Raw genomic sequence first — 16,432 nt, forward strand, 5'->3', positions numbered from 1 at the left:
AGGAAAAGCAATATGTGAGAGTGGAGGTTTGCTGTGCACATGTGGCAGGGGACATCTTCCCTCTAAAAGTGCATTGCACATCTTCCTTAATTGCACAGTTTTTGACCTGGTAGCAGATATTTATTTTGACAATTGCCGTAGTATTGCAGCGTGGCAGGGTAGGTTAACATTGGAGCAACGTGGATCTGGTTGCAGAAGAATTAAAGTAATGTAGTTGCAGGGCCGGCTCCAGGCCCCAGCGCACCAAGCATGCCGCGGGGGGCGCTCTGCCGGTTGCCGGGAGGGCGGCAGGTGGCGCCGGTGGACCTCCCGCAGGCATCCCTGTGGAGGGTCCGCTGGTCCCACGGCTCCGGTGGAGCATCCGCAGTGACACCTGTGGGAGGTCCACCAGAGCCGCAAGACTGGCGAGCGGCAGAGCCTCCCCCCCCGCGCGGCGTGCCGCTGTGCTTGGGGCGGCGAAATGGCTAGAGCCGGCCCTGTGTAGTTATATGCCCTTTTTTATTTAACTAACATTTTCCGTAGTATTTATGGTTAGTTTATATTGTAATGGATGATGAAGGTAGCCAGATTATCTTTTTGTTGAATCAAATACTCAGCATTTAAGTATGCAATAAATATAGGAATATGTTCTGTTTTACAATTGGTCCATATCTATCCTACTGTGAGTTTCTTCGCCTAGGCTGGAAAAATGTTTATCATCTTCATAGAAACACAAAGACAAAAATTAATGAGCAAAAAAAATCTCCTCTCCAAAGATCTAACTTGGGGTCACATGCACAAGCAAGGAAGAATGAGCTTTCTGGAATCTTCATGTTAGTGGGCGAGGGATGAAGGGGAGAATGAAAGCTTTTTCCCCCCCTCAAGTCGTCTGTCATTAAAATCCAGTTCTAACAGCTGAATACTTCTCTTTTTCATGTGTGTTGAAAAGCAGCTACACCATGTATCAAAGCTATCAGCCCAAGTGAAGGATGGACTACAGGAGGTGCCACTGTCATCATCATAGGAGACAATTTCTTTGATGGGTTACAGGTCATATTCGGCACCATGCTGGTCTGGAGTGAGGTAGGTGTTGTCTGAACGTTAATGTCTAATAGCTTTGTCTAGTTTATAGCTGGCCTTTCTTCTGGGCCCAAAGCTAAATCAGCAACAAAGGTTTAGATGTAAATTCATTCTTTTGCTCCTCCAGTTCTGTGCAAACAGGATCAAATTTGCGAGTGGCACAAATCCAGTGTAGCCAGTGGAGTTGCACCTGCTTCCATCAGACCTGAATTTATTTTAGGGAAAAGTAAAAGATAAGCTGTCCTCCCTGTGAAGATTCTACATTTAACATGACAGTGGCCCAGGGCCCAATGGAATAAAAATGTGCGAGAGCTTGATTTTCAGAGGTGCTGTGTACCGGAAGCACTCATTTACTTCAGCAAGGGGTGCAGAAGCCCCAAACCTCTGAATAGCAGGTCCTAAATTCTGGTTATTTTGTTCTAAGCATAACAGGAGAATTTTCATTTGATATATTGAACTGTCTCCACTGTGGAAAGTATCCCACCAACCCGAGTCCTTCATGCTTCAAGGCAAGCCTTTCTTCGCTCTAATTTCTGTTGGGTTTTTTTACTCTATTCCATTGCTCATTTTTCTTAATTTCCTTCTCCCTCTCTTCTCTCACATTGTGGGTTTTTAATTCTTTCATTTCCCAAACACCAGTGACGTTACATCACAAGAGATATCAATAGAACTGTCCTCCTGTAACACACAGGCCCATAGAAATCCATGCAAAACTCCCACTGATTCTCTGGCACCAGGATACTTCTAACAGCATGTTTTAGATGTTGCGTTCATGAGGCTTTGAAGGCAGCATTGGAAGTTTTATCTCGAGTAGATATTTATGTGACTTTAGTACTGCAGTAAACCTCCTAATGTTAGTTACAAGCCAGCCTTGTTGCGTTACTTATATAAATACACAGTCGGTGACATTTAGATCATGGCAGGATAGTCAAGATTCCTTGGTAATCAGGTGCAGAGTTGCATTTTGTGATTCCTAAACTAAACGGGATTAAGTCCAAAAAGCTTGAAAGAGAGGCTTGCCTCCCCCTCCCTTTCTTTTTAATCCCCAGGACTGTACATTTTAAATATTAAATCAGTCCTATAATTTGCTTCAGATCTTACCCTTTTATCCCGGGTGAGTCTGCTACGCATTTGGGAGCAATTTCCATAGGAAGGGTGCCCTCTGCTATTTGCAGTGGACTTCACTTCTCTCTCTCTCTCATTGCCCCCTCATGGAAGGCCAGTGCAGATGGATGAAAGGGTATTATAACAAAGCAGATGTAATAAATGGGGTCTATTTTGAAGCCCTTATGTAGACCAAGCTCCCCACTGACTTCAGTGGGGACTTTGCTTTTATGAGGGTCTGCAGGATTGGAGCCATTATTAAAGACTTTTAATGGGAAAGGTGAAGAGGTTAGGAAAGGAAGGGGATGTCGAGGCTGCAGCAGGAAATGTACCTAAGATTGGCTTTTCCATTTAAAACCTCAGTTCTAGTGATTAATAATGGTAATTGGTTGGTAGTTTCAAAGCTTACCAGGTTGAAAGCTGGTGAATCAGTTGTTATTCTGGATGGTGGAAAGGCCTTGTCATCAAGTCAGACTATGGGAAAATTCAGACGGAAAGGAGTTAGTTTGTTTCTTTGTGAATCTAGAGAGTGGGTTGTAATTGGGCTTAGAATGGAAATTGTCTTACAGTCTTCACTATAAAATTGTTACTGCAGTTCTGTAACCTAGAAATGGAATATGAAATCCCAAAGGGAAAAGATATGACTGCTGAAAGAACCAGGAGTCCATTAAAAGCAAACCTGGAAATGCATGAAGGGAGCTGAATGATTTCTAAATAATTTAAACTACACACAGTATCCACATACACAAGACAGGATAAGTCAGCCATTATATCTTCTCCTTTCGAAACATGTCCATTGGATTTTCAGTACCCAAAGTGAAGGTAGCTATCCGGTATGAATGTTTTAGCTGCCCTTTGCTAGAGGAAGGAATGAAATTCTTTAGATTTTTGGATTTCATTTGCAAGCACAAAACTCAGAGCAGGCTCGTCAGAAGTTTTGCAAATGTGAGGCTAGCTTTGAGCAAACCTGGTTAGATTTTATGATTTTATTTTCAAAACCATATGAAATGTTTAGTTTCTCATGATTTTGCCATAGAACCAAGTGCAGCTTGGTAGTTTTGACCAAGCTGCACGAAACCCAAAGGAAAACTTGCGTTTTGGGAGGGAAGCAAACCCGTGCGGATGGAAACCCAAGAAATTAGACCCAGTCCTGCAAACAGTCCACTCACTGTACTCTCCTTGGCAGCACTAGGAGTTCTGATTGCAGTGGTCTTAAGGGACCAGGACTAATGTTTGGACTAAGCACAATTTTGCAGAGCTCTGCTAACCACTAAAATACCTCTGACACCAGTAAGCGCTTCTCAAGTTTAATATGGGATACACATGCAACCTTAGTTACATGGACTATAGTGACATAGAACAAGTGGGTAGGGCTCCTGCCTTGGTCTCAGGGCACCTGGGTCCAGTTTCATGTTCTCGTACAGTCCTCCTGTGTGACCTTGGGAAAGTCAGTTAGGGCCAGATTTCTGAAGGTATTTAAGCACCCAATTCTCATTGATTTCAGTGGGAGCTAGGCGGTTAAATACATTGAAAATTATGGCTCTTAGTCTCTCTGGGCATCAGTTCCGCATCTGTGATATGGGGTAGCAACACTGCTGTACCTCACAGGGGTGCTATCAGAATAAATAAAAGTTTAAGATTATAAGGTGCTTAGACAGTATTGTAATGGGGACCACATAAGTACCTAAGACAGATAGATATTTACAATACAATTCCCATCACGTCAGAAGCAAAGTAAAAAGAAAAATGTTAACTTAAATTTTGTTTATTGCTGTCAAGCTGTGTATGTTATAAATAATTTTGAATATAAAGAATATAGTTTTAATTTATTTTACATGTATTCCAGGTTTGCAATTGAAATATTCAGAGGGTTGAAATGGAGTTGATTATGTTAAAGAAGCAGATTTAAAATGATTTCCTGAAACACATATTTATTTTTTTAAACATATATTTTAGTTGTAAACACAGTAACATAATTACAACCTTTCCCAGATGGAGAAGAGCTAAATAAAAACTTAATTTGTCACATTAATTTTGTGCAGAAATGCAGATACCTTAAGCAACTGAGTTCAGTTCATCTTTAACTCTCGTACTTTAAAAATATCACATTTTAAAATCATTTTAATAAAGATAGTGAAATGGGCCATCTAATACCTTTCTCCATGTGACTTCTGAAACTGACAAACTATTTTGATATAGTTTGCACACATTAGAGCTGGGAAAATGACTCACAACAAATAATCTATTCAATAAACTTCATCTCTTTCTGTTTGAGAGCAGTCTTGAACAGACTGATTTGTTCCTCAGAATTATTCAGTGAATGTTCTTGGTCTGTGAATTGTTGAGTATTCCACATCCAGGCTGCTGATTAGACACATGGGAGTTTCTGGCCCCTGATTGGAGGAGTTTAACTCTTGGAATCAGGTTTCAGGGCAAATACTTGTGACTATGAATTCAAAATTAGTTTCTCATCAATATTGTGCAATATTTGCTTAAAATTGACTGTTTCATTGAACATTCTCCTGCCCGGGAACATTCCTGCATCTCCACAGGGTGAGCTGGAAACATGCTTTTTACTTTTATCCTGAGAAAAGATGGGGAACCCATGAATACCAACTCCACTGCCTTTGCGCAGCACAGAAACTGGGACTGATTTTTATGCCGCTGAATCAAATTCTATGGCCAAGATTTCCAAAGCTAACTATTAATTTTGGCCCCTGTGGCACCTTATAGACTAACAGACGTTTTGGAGCATGAGCTTTCGTGGGTGAATACCCGCTTCGTCGGATGCATGACATGCGTCCGACGAAGTGGATATTCACCCACGAAAGCTCATGCTCCAAAATGTCTGTTAGTCTATAAGGTGCCACAGGAGTCTTTGCTGCTTTTACAGATCCAGACTAACACAGCTACCCCTCTGATACTATTAATTTTGGGCACCTCAATTTTGGAGGGCCCAGTCTGGGACCCTTTAATGGAGCCTGGTTTTGAAAAAATGCTGGGCACTTTTGCCCTCTATGTATCAGGGCTCTTTAAAGCATCTGAGGCTGGGCACCCAAAATCACTTATGAAAACTAGGCCTATACCTCTTTGCAGACCCTGCTGGGCTCACAGCTGCTTCTGTTGGAAACAGCAAAACTCCTACTAACTTAAGTGGGTCCAAGATTTTGGTTTTTTTGTCCTCACTTTTGTTTTAATGGCTCTCTTTATACAGAATCCAAACTAAATTTTTGACCAATTGTAATCACTGCTGTAACCACAAACCAGTGCTCTCAGAGGCAAAAATAGACTAATGACTAAACGTAACACCATCTTCTTAAGTTTATATAATGCCACTTTTTTCTTTTAAGAAAATAACCTGGCACTCTCCATAGCGTGAAATGATGCTGCATCACACAAGAATGTCTAGAATATATTAGCAAACCAGAAAAAAGAAAAAAAGGCTTGTTTCACAAATACAAATCCTAATATGTATTGGATTTTAAAGCACAAATATCTCCCTCTCTTCTGAAAACTTCTGTATCTGCAGTTTTAATCCTATCCATTCTGGGTCCCAACCAACGTAAGAGAGATGATATAAAACAGCTGATGCAGATGCCAAAATATTAGCCGAGTTTAGTTAAATATCCTGGGAGAGAGGGGCTAAGTTGATGTCCAGATCCAGATCAGAATTGCCCCAATGGTTGTGGGAGGCAGAAGTTAATGTGGGGTTTGGGTTTAATCTCTGAATCACAGAGACTGCTTCTTGACATATCTCTATGATGACTATTAATTGTTTGTCCTATCACTGCATCTGGAGTGCTTGTCTGAGATCAGGACCCTAGTGTAGATACACCTCGACAGCCCCTATCCTGAAAATCATGGGTAGAGAGACTAGACTAGGAGGAGTGGGAGGGAAATGGAAGCAGGATTAGAGAGGCGAAGTGACTTGCCCAGTAGGTCATTGGCATTATGGCATATCTAAGAGTAAGACCCAGGGATGAAATCCTGGCCCCACCGAAGTCAATGGCAGTTTTGCTGTTGATTTGAACGGACTCAGGATTTCACACTAGGTCTCCTGAGTCCCAGTCCAGGGCCTTATCCACTGGATCACAATGCCTGTCATCATGCTGTCTCTCATCGTGTGTGACTACTGTGAGGCGTTCGTCCCACTGAAGTCAATAGAACCACTCAGGGTAGTAAAAGTTCCTGGCGTGGATCAGAGTCTTAGATTGCATGTTAGATTCATAGAGCTAGGCAGCAAATTTGTAAGTGCCATGGAATTCAGTTCTCCCTTCAGTTCCTGTATGGTGATCAGTATCCCTCAGGGCAGTGAAAGGACTAGAACGGGATCATTTACGCTTCTGATCCTGGAAGGCAGACTCTGAGGCAGAGACTGCCTCCTTTGTTACTTGTCTGCACTGCACCTACCACGGTGGGGCTCTGGTTTTGACTGGGGTTCCTAGGTACTGTTGTGTTATAAGTAACAATTAATAATAACCCTGAGAAGGCAGTTTATTGAACCTTGCCCTAGACACTAAAGACAATCCCTGACATGTCACCCAGCATTAACCACTCAGTTGTTGTGACCTGTAGCAGACCGATGTCGAGCACGCTCGGTTATAAAACTGAATTACTTGCTCCCTTTTCTTACCCATCAAGGTTTAAATTAGACATAAACAAAATATAACCCAGGCATCCTGGAACATCGGACTTTAGGCATAAGGTTCACCCTTTGAGAATGTGTGGGTGACAGTGTTGTATATGTGTGGCTTTAAACGCAACTAAACATATTTACTTCAGAGGACAAAGGAAACTCAAACTGTTTGTTTGAAAAGAAACAACCAGCAAACTTGCTGGACTCTTCCCATCTCTTGCTAGGTAATGATGTGCCATAAATAGGTCAGGCACTTCTTGGGAATCAGGAAAGAGGTCTTGGAAAATGCCACAAGCTATGTTTAAAGAACACTAAAGTGGTGACAGACCAGTAAATGCTGAGAAATTCAAAGCTGTGGCTAGCCTTTGCCTCTTCAGATCAAGACACAGAATGATGTGATAAGGGGTAGCATGTCAGACATTAACTTTAAAGTCCTTGACTATTTGTCTAAAAGATCTTTGAAACATGGCACAACCAGCATAGGGCAAGCTGTAATAGTTAATGAGCCTGACTTGGCACTGCCACACCCCCTTGAGTAATCAGTTACAGCTCTATGAGATAGGGGTGAGAGACTCCTAAATCAGGTTGGTCGCTTGCTGTGTCCTCAGTTGGTACAGAGGTAAGTGATGGCAGACTCAGAGCTAGCATGCTTCAGTGTTTGGAATGGCACATGTTCTGCAGTGACTCTGAAGATCTAGAGTGCTTCATGTTCAATCTTTAAGTGCTGTATTGCAAAGGTCCTTGTTCAGACACCTAAAACTCATACGACTGACATTTTTGGGGTTGAGAAGGAATTTTCCCCCAGGCCAGATAGGCAAAAAAACCCTCAAGGCCCCTGCCATTCTCTGCACCCTGGAGCATGGATTGCTTGCTAGGATCATCTGGATATATCTCACTAAATCAAATCCCTGCCATAGCAGGGGCTTCAGTCAGTGGTGCACCTTGGGCGTGTCTCTGCCTGTGGCACATGGTCATTTAGTTCTCTGAAGGCTGTAATACTTTATTCTAATCCAGGTTATTGGGCTCAATGCAGGGGTAACGAGGTGGAGTTAATTAGCCCATACTGTGCAGAGGTCAGAGCAGATGATCTGGTTGGTGGTTCTGGTCTTAAACTCTGTGGCTTTGTGACTCTGTTTAACACATCCATCATCTTATTGTAAAGTATCCTTGTTGGTGCTAGGACTTGAACCTGGTACTGCCATGATCCTTGCATATAAAAACTGCATCCTGTGTGTGCTAGGTGCACTCATTGCATTAAGGCAGGCTTAATTTTCACACTAGGAAGCGTGTGCCTGCCGTGTATGAAAACAGAGATAATATTGTTTTGGCTGGGAAGGAGAACGCTTGTAAATATTGGTGTCACTGGCTTTTATGTGGGTTACATCAAGACTGTATTCAAACATTGACAGGTTAATTACATGTTTCAAAGCTTTGTTTACTGTACTCTAGGAAGAAAGTGTTGTTAGAGAAGAATTCTGCATCTAACTGTGCTTTTTTTCCCCCCTTCTCCCGCTGGTTTCTTCTAGCTGATTACCCCTCATGCAATCCGAGTTCAGACACCTCCCCGACATATCCCTGGCGTGGTAGAAGTCACATTGTCCTACAAGTCTAAGCAGTTCTGTAAGGGAACGCCTGGAAGATTCATTTACACAGGTAAGCATGCGTTCGTATTAGCTACAACATGTACAGCTAGGGCAGGTGGTGCCTCAGCCACTCTATGGGATGCTCCTGTCATTCCTTAGAAGCTGCACTTCGTTTTGCAGTTCTGGCTGAGTATGTTTGCCTCTATCTCCTCCCAGAAGGGGGAATGAAAGGAGGAGGAGACTAAGGAGAGAAGCAGGTACGCGGGTATCGTGGTGTCAAGCCCTGTATCCATGCCTAGACAGACAAACGGGGACAGTGCGAGGGCAGAAACATCCAAAGGCATGTGGAGCATCCCACCCAGGATTTTGTCTACACTACAGAGTGATCTCTGTTAAACGCAGGCAGCCTGTGACATCCTCATCTGATGCTGGCACCGCAGCACATGCATCGTACCCAGGACTCAGTGATTTTCCAAGCAGAAGCCTGTTGGCCTGCCCAGACTGCACTACAGTGTTTGTGTCTGCATTCTAGGAAGCCTGGGCAGCCGCCCCACGCTGCCTTAGCTGCCGTAGGCAGGGTTAGAGAACGGAAAGGCACCGGTGCTGAATTGCAGTGCATCTTGGGATATTCCTCCCTCCAGCATCTCTGGGTGGGAGACAGGTGGAGCTGGTTTTAAAGACACTGCTAAGAAGTCCCATATGGTTAGAAACCTTGTTACCGCATAATGTGCATGGATAAGAACTATATTTAAAATAGTTCAGGCGGTAGAGTAGCTACTGACTTTATACAAACTTGTAGTGTCGATCCCCTAGGACCCAGCTGCACTACAAAAAATAATGTCATTGGACCAGCTTCCACCATGCTTGTCCCTAAATATAATTAGAGGGTGTCTCGACCTACAGTGTAGACAGGGCTACGTGTTCTTTAACTGTATTCCTGAGTTGTGGCAAAGGCTTAGCCAGAACAGCTCCCTTCTCGCTGCCTGTTATCCCCCAGTCTTACGGATAAGGTATTTCTAAAAGCTCGTGGCTATGAAACACATTTCAAGCTCACTAAGGCCCAGATACTGCTCTTGATATGTGCCCAAGGACGTCTATCAGAGCTGCACGTAGGGATGGAGGGCAGAATATGGGCTGGACTGGCTAGCTTTGGTGTGATGTCATTAACGCAGAATGAGTTGCTTAAAGGTGTTCAACAAAGATCAGTTGTAGGCCGCCCCTCCCCCCGCCCCCCAAATTGGGCTTGTCATTTGCTTCTTTGTGATGGATAAAGAAGGCCAGTATGGTCTTTCCTGCTAAGCTGCAGACTCCTGTTGCTGGCGTATTTTGAGTGCTAACACTTCAAGAGAATGAGTGGAAGGCTCGAATCTTTAATAAACATAAAGCTGATTAAGCATGGAAGTTAAATAAATGTTAACAAGAGTAGAAGAGAAACAAGGGGCCAGACTGCCAGTTGGTGTAAACTGGCTATTTCAGTTTATACCAGTTGAGGATCTGACCCAGAGTTTTAAACAGTTTGACTGAAAGTCCTTCTCCCTCTCAATTTTCATTCTCATGACTGTCAGGATGCCATCATTTCACTAGGTCTTCAGTCATCGAAGACTAGTTCTTGAGTAGATGAGGCCTGCAGTGCAGATGCAAACAAATAAAAAGCAGCAGGAAACCACCTACCCAGTTTTTCTCTGGGAGAGAATTTTCAGATCTTCCCGATCCACCACAAAGAAGGGCTTAAGCTCAATTTGTTTTACTTTTCAGATCATCTTTAATTGTTTGCAGTGTTGTAACCATGTTGGTTCCAGGATATTGAAGAGACAAGGTGGGTGAGGTAATAGCTTTTATTGGACCAACTTCTGTTGGTGAAGGAGACAAGCCTTCAAGCCACACAGCTCTGCTTCAGGCCTGGGAAAGGTAACCAGAGTATCACAACCTTGCATTTAGTTGTGACCCAGTGAGCACCTTCCCCAGACCAGAAGAAGAGTTCTGTGTAGCTCGAAAGCTTGTCTCCTTCACCAACTGAAGTTGGTTCAATAAAAGATCTGACCTCACCTGCCTTGTCCCTTTGCCTTTAATAATGTCATGCCAGTAGAAATGAGACATATTTTGGCCTTTCTGTACAAAAGCAGATAACTGCCTGATATGACACTAAATTGATCCAAGTTTTAAGAATGTTTCCTTATATTTTATTGCTTTATTTGTGCCATGTTCAGGTTAACATTTAAAATACTTCATTTTTCATTCAGTAAATGAAGGAGATGAAAAACTAAGCAAAAATGACAAAGAAATTCAAAGGCATGGAGTAGAGATTCTGTTTATTGTACAGGTGTAATAGCGATGTGATAAATTCTGTTCTGACTGACCTTTTACCTCACACAGTCTTCCTTTCTGTGCCCCTTTATTGACACTTGAACTGAAACCTGGCTTCCTTTTTAAAAAGGAAAACCCTTCTCTACGAAAGAAAAACTCTAAACTAAAATAAAAACAATTAATGCATTCTGACCTTCAGAAATGCCTTGCAGCCCTTTAAACAAAATGCAGGATCAGTGCATGCCTGCCGATTAGTTTTAGTTAATTGAAAATTATAGGATTGACCCAGGAGGAAAATTTTGTTTGCACTCCAATCACTTTTACAAATTAAGGAAAATTACCACTATTTTGTTTAGCTAAGGTTTCACACTGAGTTCACGAAATTAGCTCAGCTATCCCAAGAAAGTCAGCATTTTGTTAGTGAGCAGTAGGGGGAAAAAAAGTCTATGGTATGTACAAACGAAGCATAGAAAAAGCTATGATGCTTTATAGAACTAGGCCAAGTGTTTCTAATTAGGATTATTGGTTCATTGTACGTTTTGAAGAACAATCAAACTAGCAGATTAGCTGTTTTTTTTAAAGCTAGAATTTCTTGCCATTTATTTTTCCCATGAGAACTTGTTTTAACTCCCCCATTGCACTATTTTATATTTTATTTTTTTACAAGACTCATTATGGGCCTGCAGGAAATGGACCAGTTGGAAGTTCTGATACTGTAACATTCCACAGCATCATTCCAATAGATGGGAGTTTTTCACAATGTTCTTCAGTGAACTCGGTGTTCTGGAACACATTACAAAACCACAGAGGCCAAATGTTTTCTCAGAGGAGTATGGCCTCCGTTTTTGGCCAAAAACATTTCAGCATCACTTGCTGCTCTTAAGAACAAAAAAAAGGAGAGAGAAGGAAAGAAATGGGAGAAAGAAAAGGAACGAAATGGGGGGTTGTGGGCAGTACGGGAATCAATCAGGCGTGGCTTCCTTTCTGGTGAGAATGTCCCTGCATGTTATGGCCCTGTTTTGTGGTCAGCTCTCATTTAAAAGAAATTATTTTTAATCAGTGTTCAACAAAATATCCCCTCAAGCCACCTGGCTATAAACTGCTTTTTTCCCCTTACTGTTAAGTACTTAAGTTTTCAGAAGAAAATACCAAGTGACTTATTAATTTTAGCCTTCCCACCCTCTTTAACTACAAACAACATAGTAACTTGATCTCTGAGTCCATGTGCCATCTAGGAATCAAGGTCACATGCATATGGAGAAATCCTAGCTTTTAAAAGTATCTTAGAAAGAATGAAACCCATGTTGACTGTGCATACAGGGAAATGACCTTCTTTATGCTCTATCTGTAAAGAGTGTCAGAAGCAGACACTTAAAAGAGCAATTATTTCTTAGATTTCAGGGTTTGAAGTTCCCAGAAAGATATTGTTTGTTAGGAATCGATTTGTAGAAAATACAAAAGCTCACACATTTTACAAATAAACCATCAGGTTCTAAATAATGTTTTATATCCACTCTGTGCAGAGGAATATCCTGACCAATTAGCAAATTGAGGAATCGATTCTATGATGCATATAGCACCTTCTCTCTAGATCTTTCAGTGTACTTTGCAAACATTAAGGAGTTCAGCCTCGTGTTGCACATTATGAGTCAGAGAGGTATAATTATTCCCATTTCACAAGTGGCAAACTGAGGGTCAGGTAGAATCAAATCAGGGATCCAAAGCCCTCCATAATTTGTAAAATGACTCAGGAAGTATGTGGGTGAGGATCAAAATTTATACTAATTGGTGATTTTCAGATGGGCCTGTAATTTCTTTCTTTTTGCATTAAAAATGTATATATCACAGGCAGTGTGCTTTTCACAGATGGATTATTCAATGAATGATGCTACTAATCCTTGTGATTTACACATACTGAGACTTCACTGGGATTGCATGGGTATAAATGAAAGCAGAAATTCACTCATTGCGTACAGTAAAGGGCATATGGAAGGCCCATCAACAGTAATTCTTCGAGTGCTTGCTCATGTTCATTCCATATTTGGTGTGTGTGTTCGCCACGTGCACCGGTGCCAGAAGTTTTTCCCTCAGCAGTATCCGTAGGGGACCAGCTCTGGTGCCCCCTGCATTAGCACCCGAATGGTGCGGTATAAGGGGTGCCACCCGCTCCTCCCAACCTCAGTTCCTTCTTGCCGCCGGTGACGGTGCTGGAACATCTGCTGCTTCGGCTAGTGTTATTTTGTTTTCTGTTCTTGTGAACTTTGAAAACCTGTAATATAGTTGTATATAGTTAGTAGTTTCTTAGTTACCCTGAGTAGTAGTTCTCAACTTTTTGTCAGTCCCAAACGGAACTCAGCGTTTGCTGCAAATGGTCTATGTCCGTCAGTGATCCACATACCAGCTGCCTAGGCGAAAGGCACATAAGTGACAAGTGCTGTATCTGCAAGTCCTTCGAACCTCGGAGGAAGAAGGATCGCGATATCTGTCTGAAAGCGTTCCTAACGGAGTCGGCACTCACTCTGGCACGGGGGCAGTGGTCCGACTCTGCGTGGAGCACTGCAGCCTCTGTGCACAGTGCTGAGCCAGCACCGATCCCCCTCCATGGCAGAAGCCGAAAAAGACTGGGAGGGGAAAACTCCTACCTCCTGTAAGGGAAAGAAGAGGGCTGGGGGGGAGCCACTACCTGTGCCAGGCAGCTCAACACCCCCTTTGGGAAGTCAGGCCCCAGCTCAAGTCGAGCGGTGCAGCCCATCCCATGCTTCACCTGTGACCCCAGATGGCGGTGCAGGCCCTCACCAGCTTCAAGTGCTGTCGACGCTTGAAGCTCTTCAAGCAGCTCAACAGATCCTGATGCTCCTGGTGCCGCCCTCACCAGCTCCCACGGTACCCCGGTCTCGGGGAAAACCCATGTTGGGACCTATGCATGTGTCCCCGCCCCAGTGGCACCGTTCCCCATCGAGAGAGACGTTCCACCAGCGTTCGCCCACCTGAAGCCGTCACACCTCAGGACAGGAGAGGCAGGCTCAGCAAAGCCCTCTTTGGTCACTTCACCAGGGGCACCAGTCAGGGGACTTGAGGCGTACCTCGCTGGTAGATTGGCACAGATCCTCTGAGGCATGTACCACCTGGCAAGAACTCCAGGACCGGCCATGATCATCTCCATGGTCCCCATACCGATCCTGGGACCTATTGGATGCCAGAGACCACCAATAATTGGGCCATCATCGCCCATCTCCGAGATCAAGGTCAACCTACTCAGGATGATCCTCCCAGCAACCAGCCCTTAGTAGCTCCCGGTCCCATTCGATGTCCTGGTACCGGTCGAGTAGCGTGAGGCGTGGATCGCCAGGTATCCAACGCAGATCCGCCGAATGCCATTGTTCCCTGAGAGCCCAACCAAGACAGTCTCACTCAGACAGGTCGGCTTTGGGACGCAGCGACCGGCACTGGTCGGACAAGAACCACTACTCAGGCCGATTCTGGTTGCCCGGTACTGACCGCTCTGCTCATACCTCCAGCTCAGAGCAAGGTTCAGGGATGATGCTGGGTTCGGCAGAGCTGGGTTGCAATCTACGTGTCCGTGAACTCCTGCTCACCTCCAGGGGTACTGCTGGGGAGTCACCTAATATGCAATGGACATGAGTAAGCACTCGAAGAAGAAAAGACAGTTACCTTGTCCGTAACTGATGTTCTTACTGTTGTCCTTAACTTCCCTCCCATCCAAACACAAACTCTCTCACCTGAATGTGGTGGTGTCTCACATGGGAGGCTGTGCAACCTAGTGGTCAAAACAGGAGTGTGGCCTATTGATCAGAACAGAATCAGAGGGCAGAACCAGGGTGTGGTCAGGGGACAAGCCAGTGATTGGAGCCAGGAGTTGAGAGGAAGGCAGGAACTAGGGCTGGAGCAGGAGTAGGCCTGGGTTAGAGCAAGGGCTGGCACAGAACTCATTGAGTAGCCAGGGTGCTGCTGTTGCCACCAGGCCTACATGGTGATCTGTTGACCCTTCCGTCCAGTCAGGGAAGAGTCAATTAGCCCAGGTCTACACTGGGGTGTGGGGTCGACCTAAGATAGGCAACTTCAGCTAATGGCGTTGCTGAAGTCGGCGTATCTTAGGTCAATTTACCTGGCCGTGAGGACGGTGGCGAGTCGACCGCTGCCGCTCCCCCTTTGACTCCACTTCTGTCTCTCACCACGGTGGAGTTCTGTAGTCGACGTCAGAGCGATCGAGGATCGATTTTATCACGTCTACACTAGACACGATAAATCGATCCCCGATAGATCAATGACTAGCTGCCGATCCGGCGGGTAGTGTAGCCATACCCTTACTGAGGGTTTATTGGGTCCAGCCCAGTTCATTGGGTTTCCAGGTAACCAAGCCTGCAGGAGGTGCTTTAAAACCAGCCCACTCTGCAGTGGTAAACCATCCCCGTTCTTGTTGCCCAATGCCTTCCCGCACTTCCCCATGTGTGCCCACAAGGACAGACAACTACTCTCACAATTCACTGGGAAAGAATCCTGGAACAGCTCCGCTTACTGTAGTGCAAAGAACCAACGGTTATGCCCTCAGAAGTCCTAGTGAGACACACGAGTGAGTACAGCATCAGCGAAGACACAGTATAATGGGCATGATTTTGCAATGTGGCCCTTCACACCCATGCTAGGCTAATCTAGGCATTCAGCACTAGGTGCCGATTGCCCAAGTTAACTTTGCAGTGATGACGTACCCTGACAGGCTGTGTGCTTTTGGTTGAGTAATGTAGCCTTTCCTTGCCTCATCTCCCCTCGGTCTGTAAAATGGGTATAGCCAAACAGCGGAGGGTTTACTCTTGACTGGTAAAGCACTTTGTGATCTTTGCATGATCAGGGACAACATTACAAATGTCAAGGTGTGCTCAGAGGTGTGGAGGAGCTCGCTGTGTGGTCGTGATTTGACACTTCTGTCAAGGCAGCTTTCCATTCGACTGACTACTCTGTAGGAGAAAGATCCGTGTGAGATTCTCCCTTTTGCACTCTCCCTTTTGCCCATTGCTTGGTTCTGGATTCGGTACGGGCAACCAGAAGTAGCATCACTGCCCATGGATGATCTGAGAGTCAGGGCTGGAATTTTCCGAAGTGGCTTGATTTTGGGGTGCCACCGTTGTAGGATGTCCTGCTCAAGACATTTTGCAAGGTTTGATTTTTTCTGAACGTGCAGTGGGAGACACCCTTTGTATCAGGCCCCTTTCAGGTTCGGATGTCAGGCACCCTTCAAATTGAGACCCCCTAAAATCACTAGTGATTTTTTAAAAAACTTGGCCCATAGCTTTAGACGTGCAGATTTCAGATGTTTCACAGGTATGTGAAGATTTGGGGTGGGGGAGCAGAGACCACACACATACACCCTTCTAAAGCTTCTGAACTTTCGAGCCTGGTAGACTTTGTGGAGATCTTTGCAAGAAAACTTTGCTGCTCTCCAGGAGGATCCAATGACTGTGTCATATTCCAAAGATACATAATCAATGAAGCAGGCGGCTTTCAGAAAAAAGGGTTCTGGAGTTTGTTGACTTAAAAAACATGGTAGTAAGAGACAGACTGGCTATCATGCTCTTGTAGCCCTACTGGAGCCTCTGCCTTGATCCCTTTGGAAAGAGCGTGACCTTATGCCAACTCTCCTTGGCCATAGCTGTTTATCGGCTGGTTTCTGAAACATGTTAAAGCCAAGTGGCAGTTGTTCTCATTGTCAGTAATTCACAACCTTATTAGT

The 16,432-nt window shown here is 44.3% G+C and overlaps 1 protein-coding gene across 8 annotated transcripts in view; it reads left to right on the forward strand.

Moving 5' to 3' along the window:
- Nucleotides 1-16,432, forward strand: part of EBF1 (EBF transcription factor 1) — a 325,256-nt gene that overhangs the window by 236,202 nt on the left and 72,622 nt on the right. For 4 of the 8 annotated variants that reach the window (XM_050961296.1, XM_050961300.1, XM_050961298.1 and 1 more), the window contains exons 9-10: nt 929-1,062; nt 8,326-8,452. In XM_050961296.1, the coding sequence (XP_050817253.1) occupies nt 929-1,062; nt 8,326-8,452 (261 nt within the window). The remainder of the gene's footprint in view (nt 1-928; nt 1,063-8,325; nt 8,453-16,432) is intronic. The other 4 variants (XM_050961297.1, XM_050961301.1, XM_050961299.1 and 1 more) reach the window with 1 other exon arrangement.

This window comes from Gopherus flavomarginatus, chromosome 7 (assembly GCF_025201925.1).
Source record: "Gopherus flavomarginatus isolate rGopFla2 chromosome 7, rGopFla2.mat.asm, whole genome shotgun sequence".
Taxonomy (NCBI): Eukaryota; Metazoa; Chordata; order Testudines; family Testudinidae; genus Gopherus; species Gopherus flavomarginatus.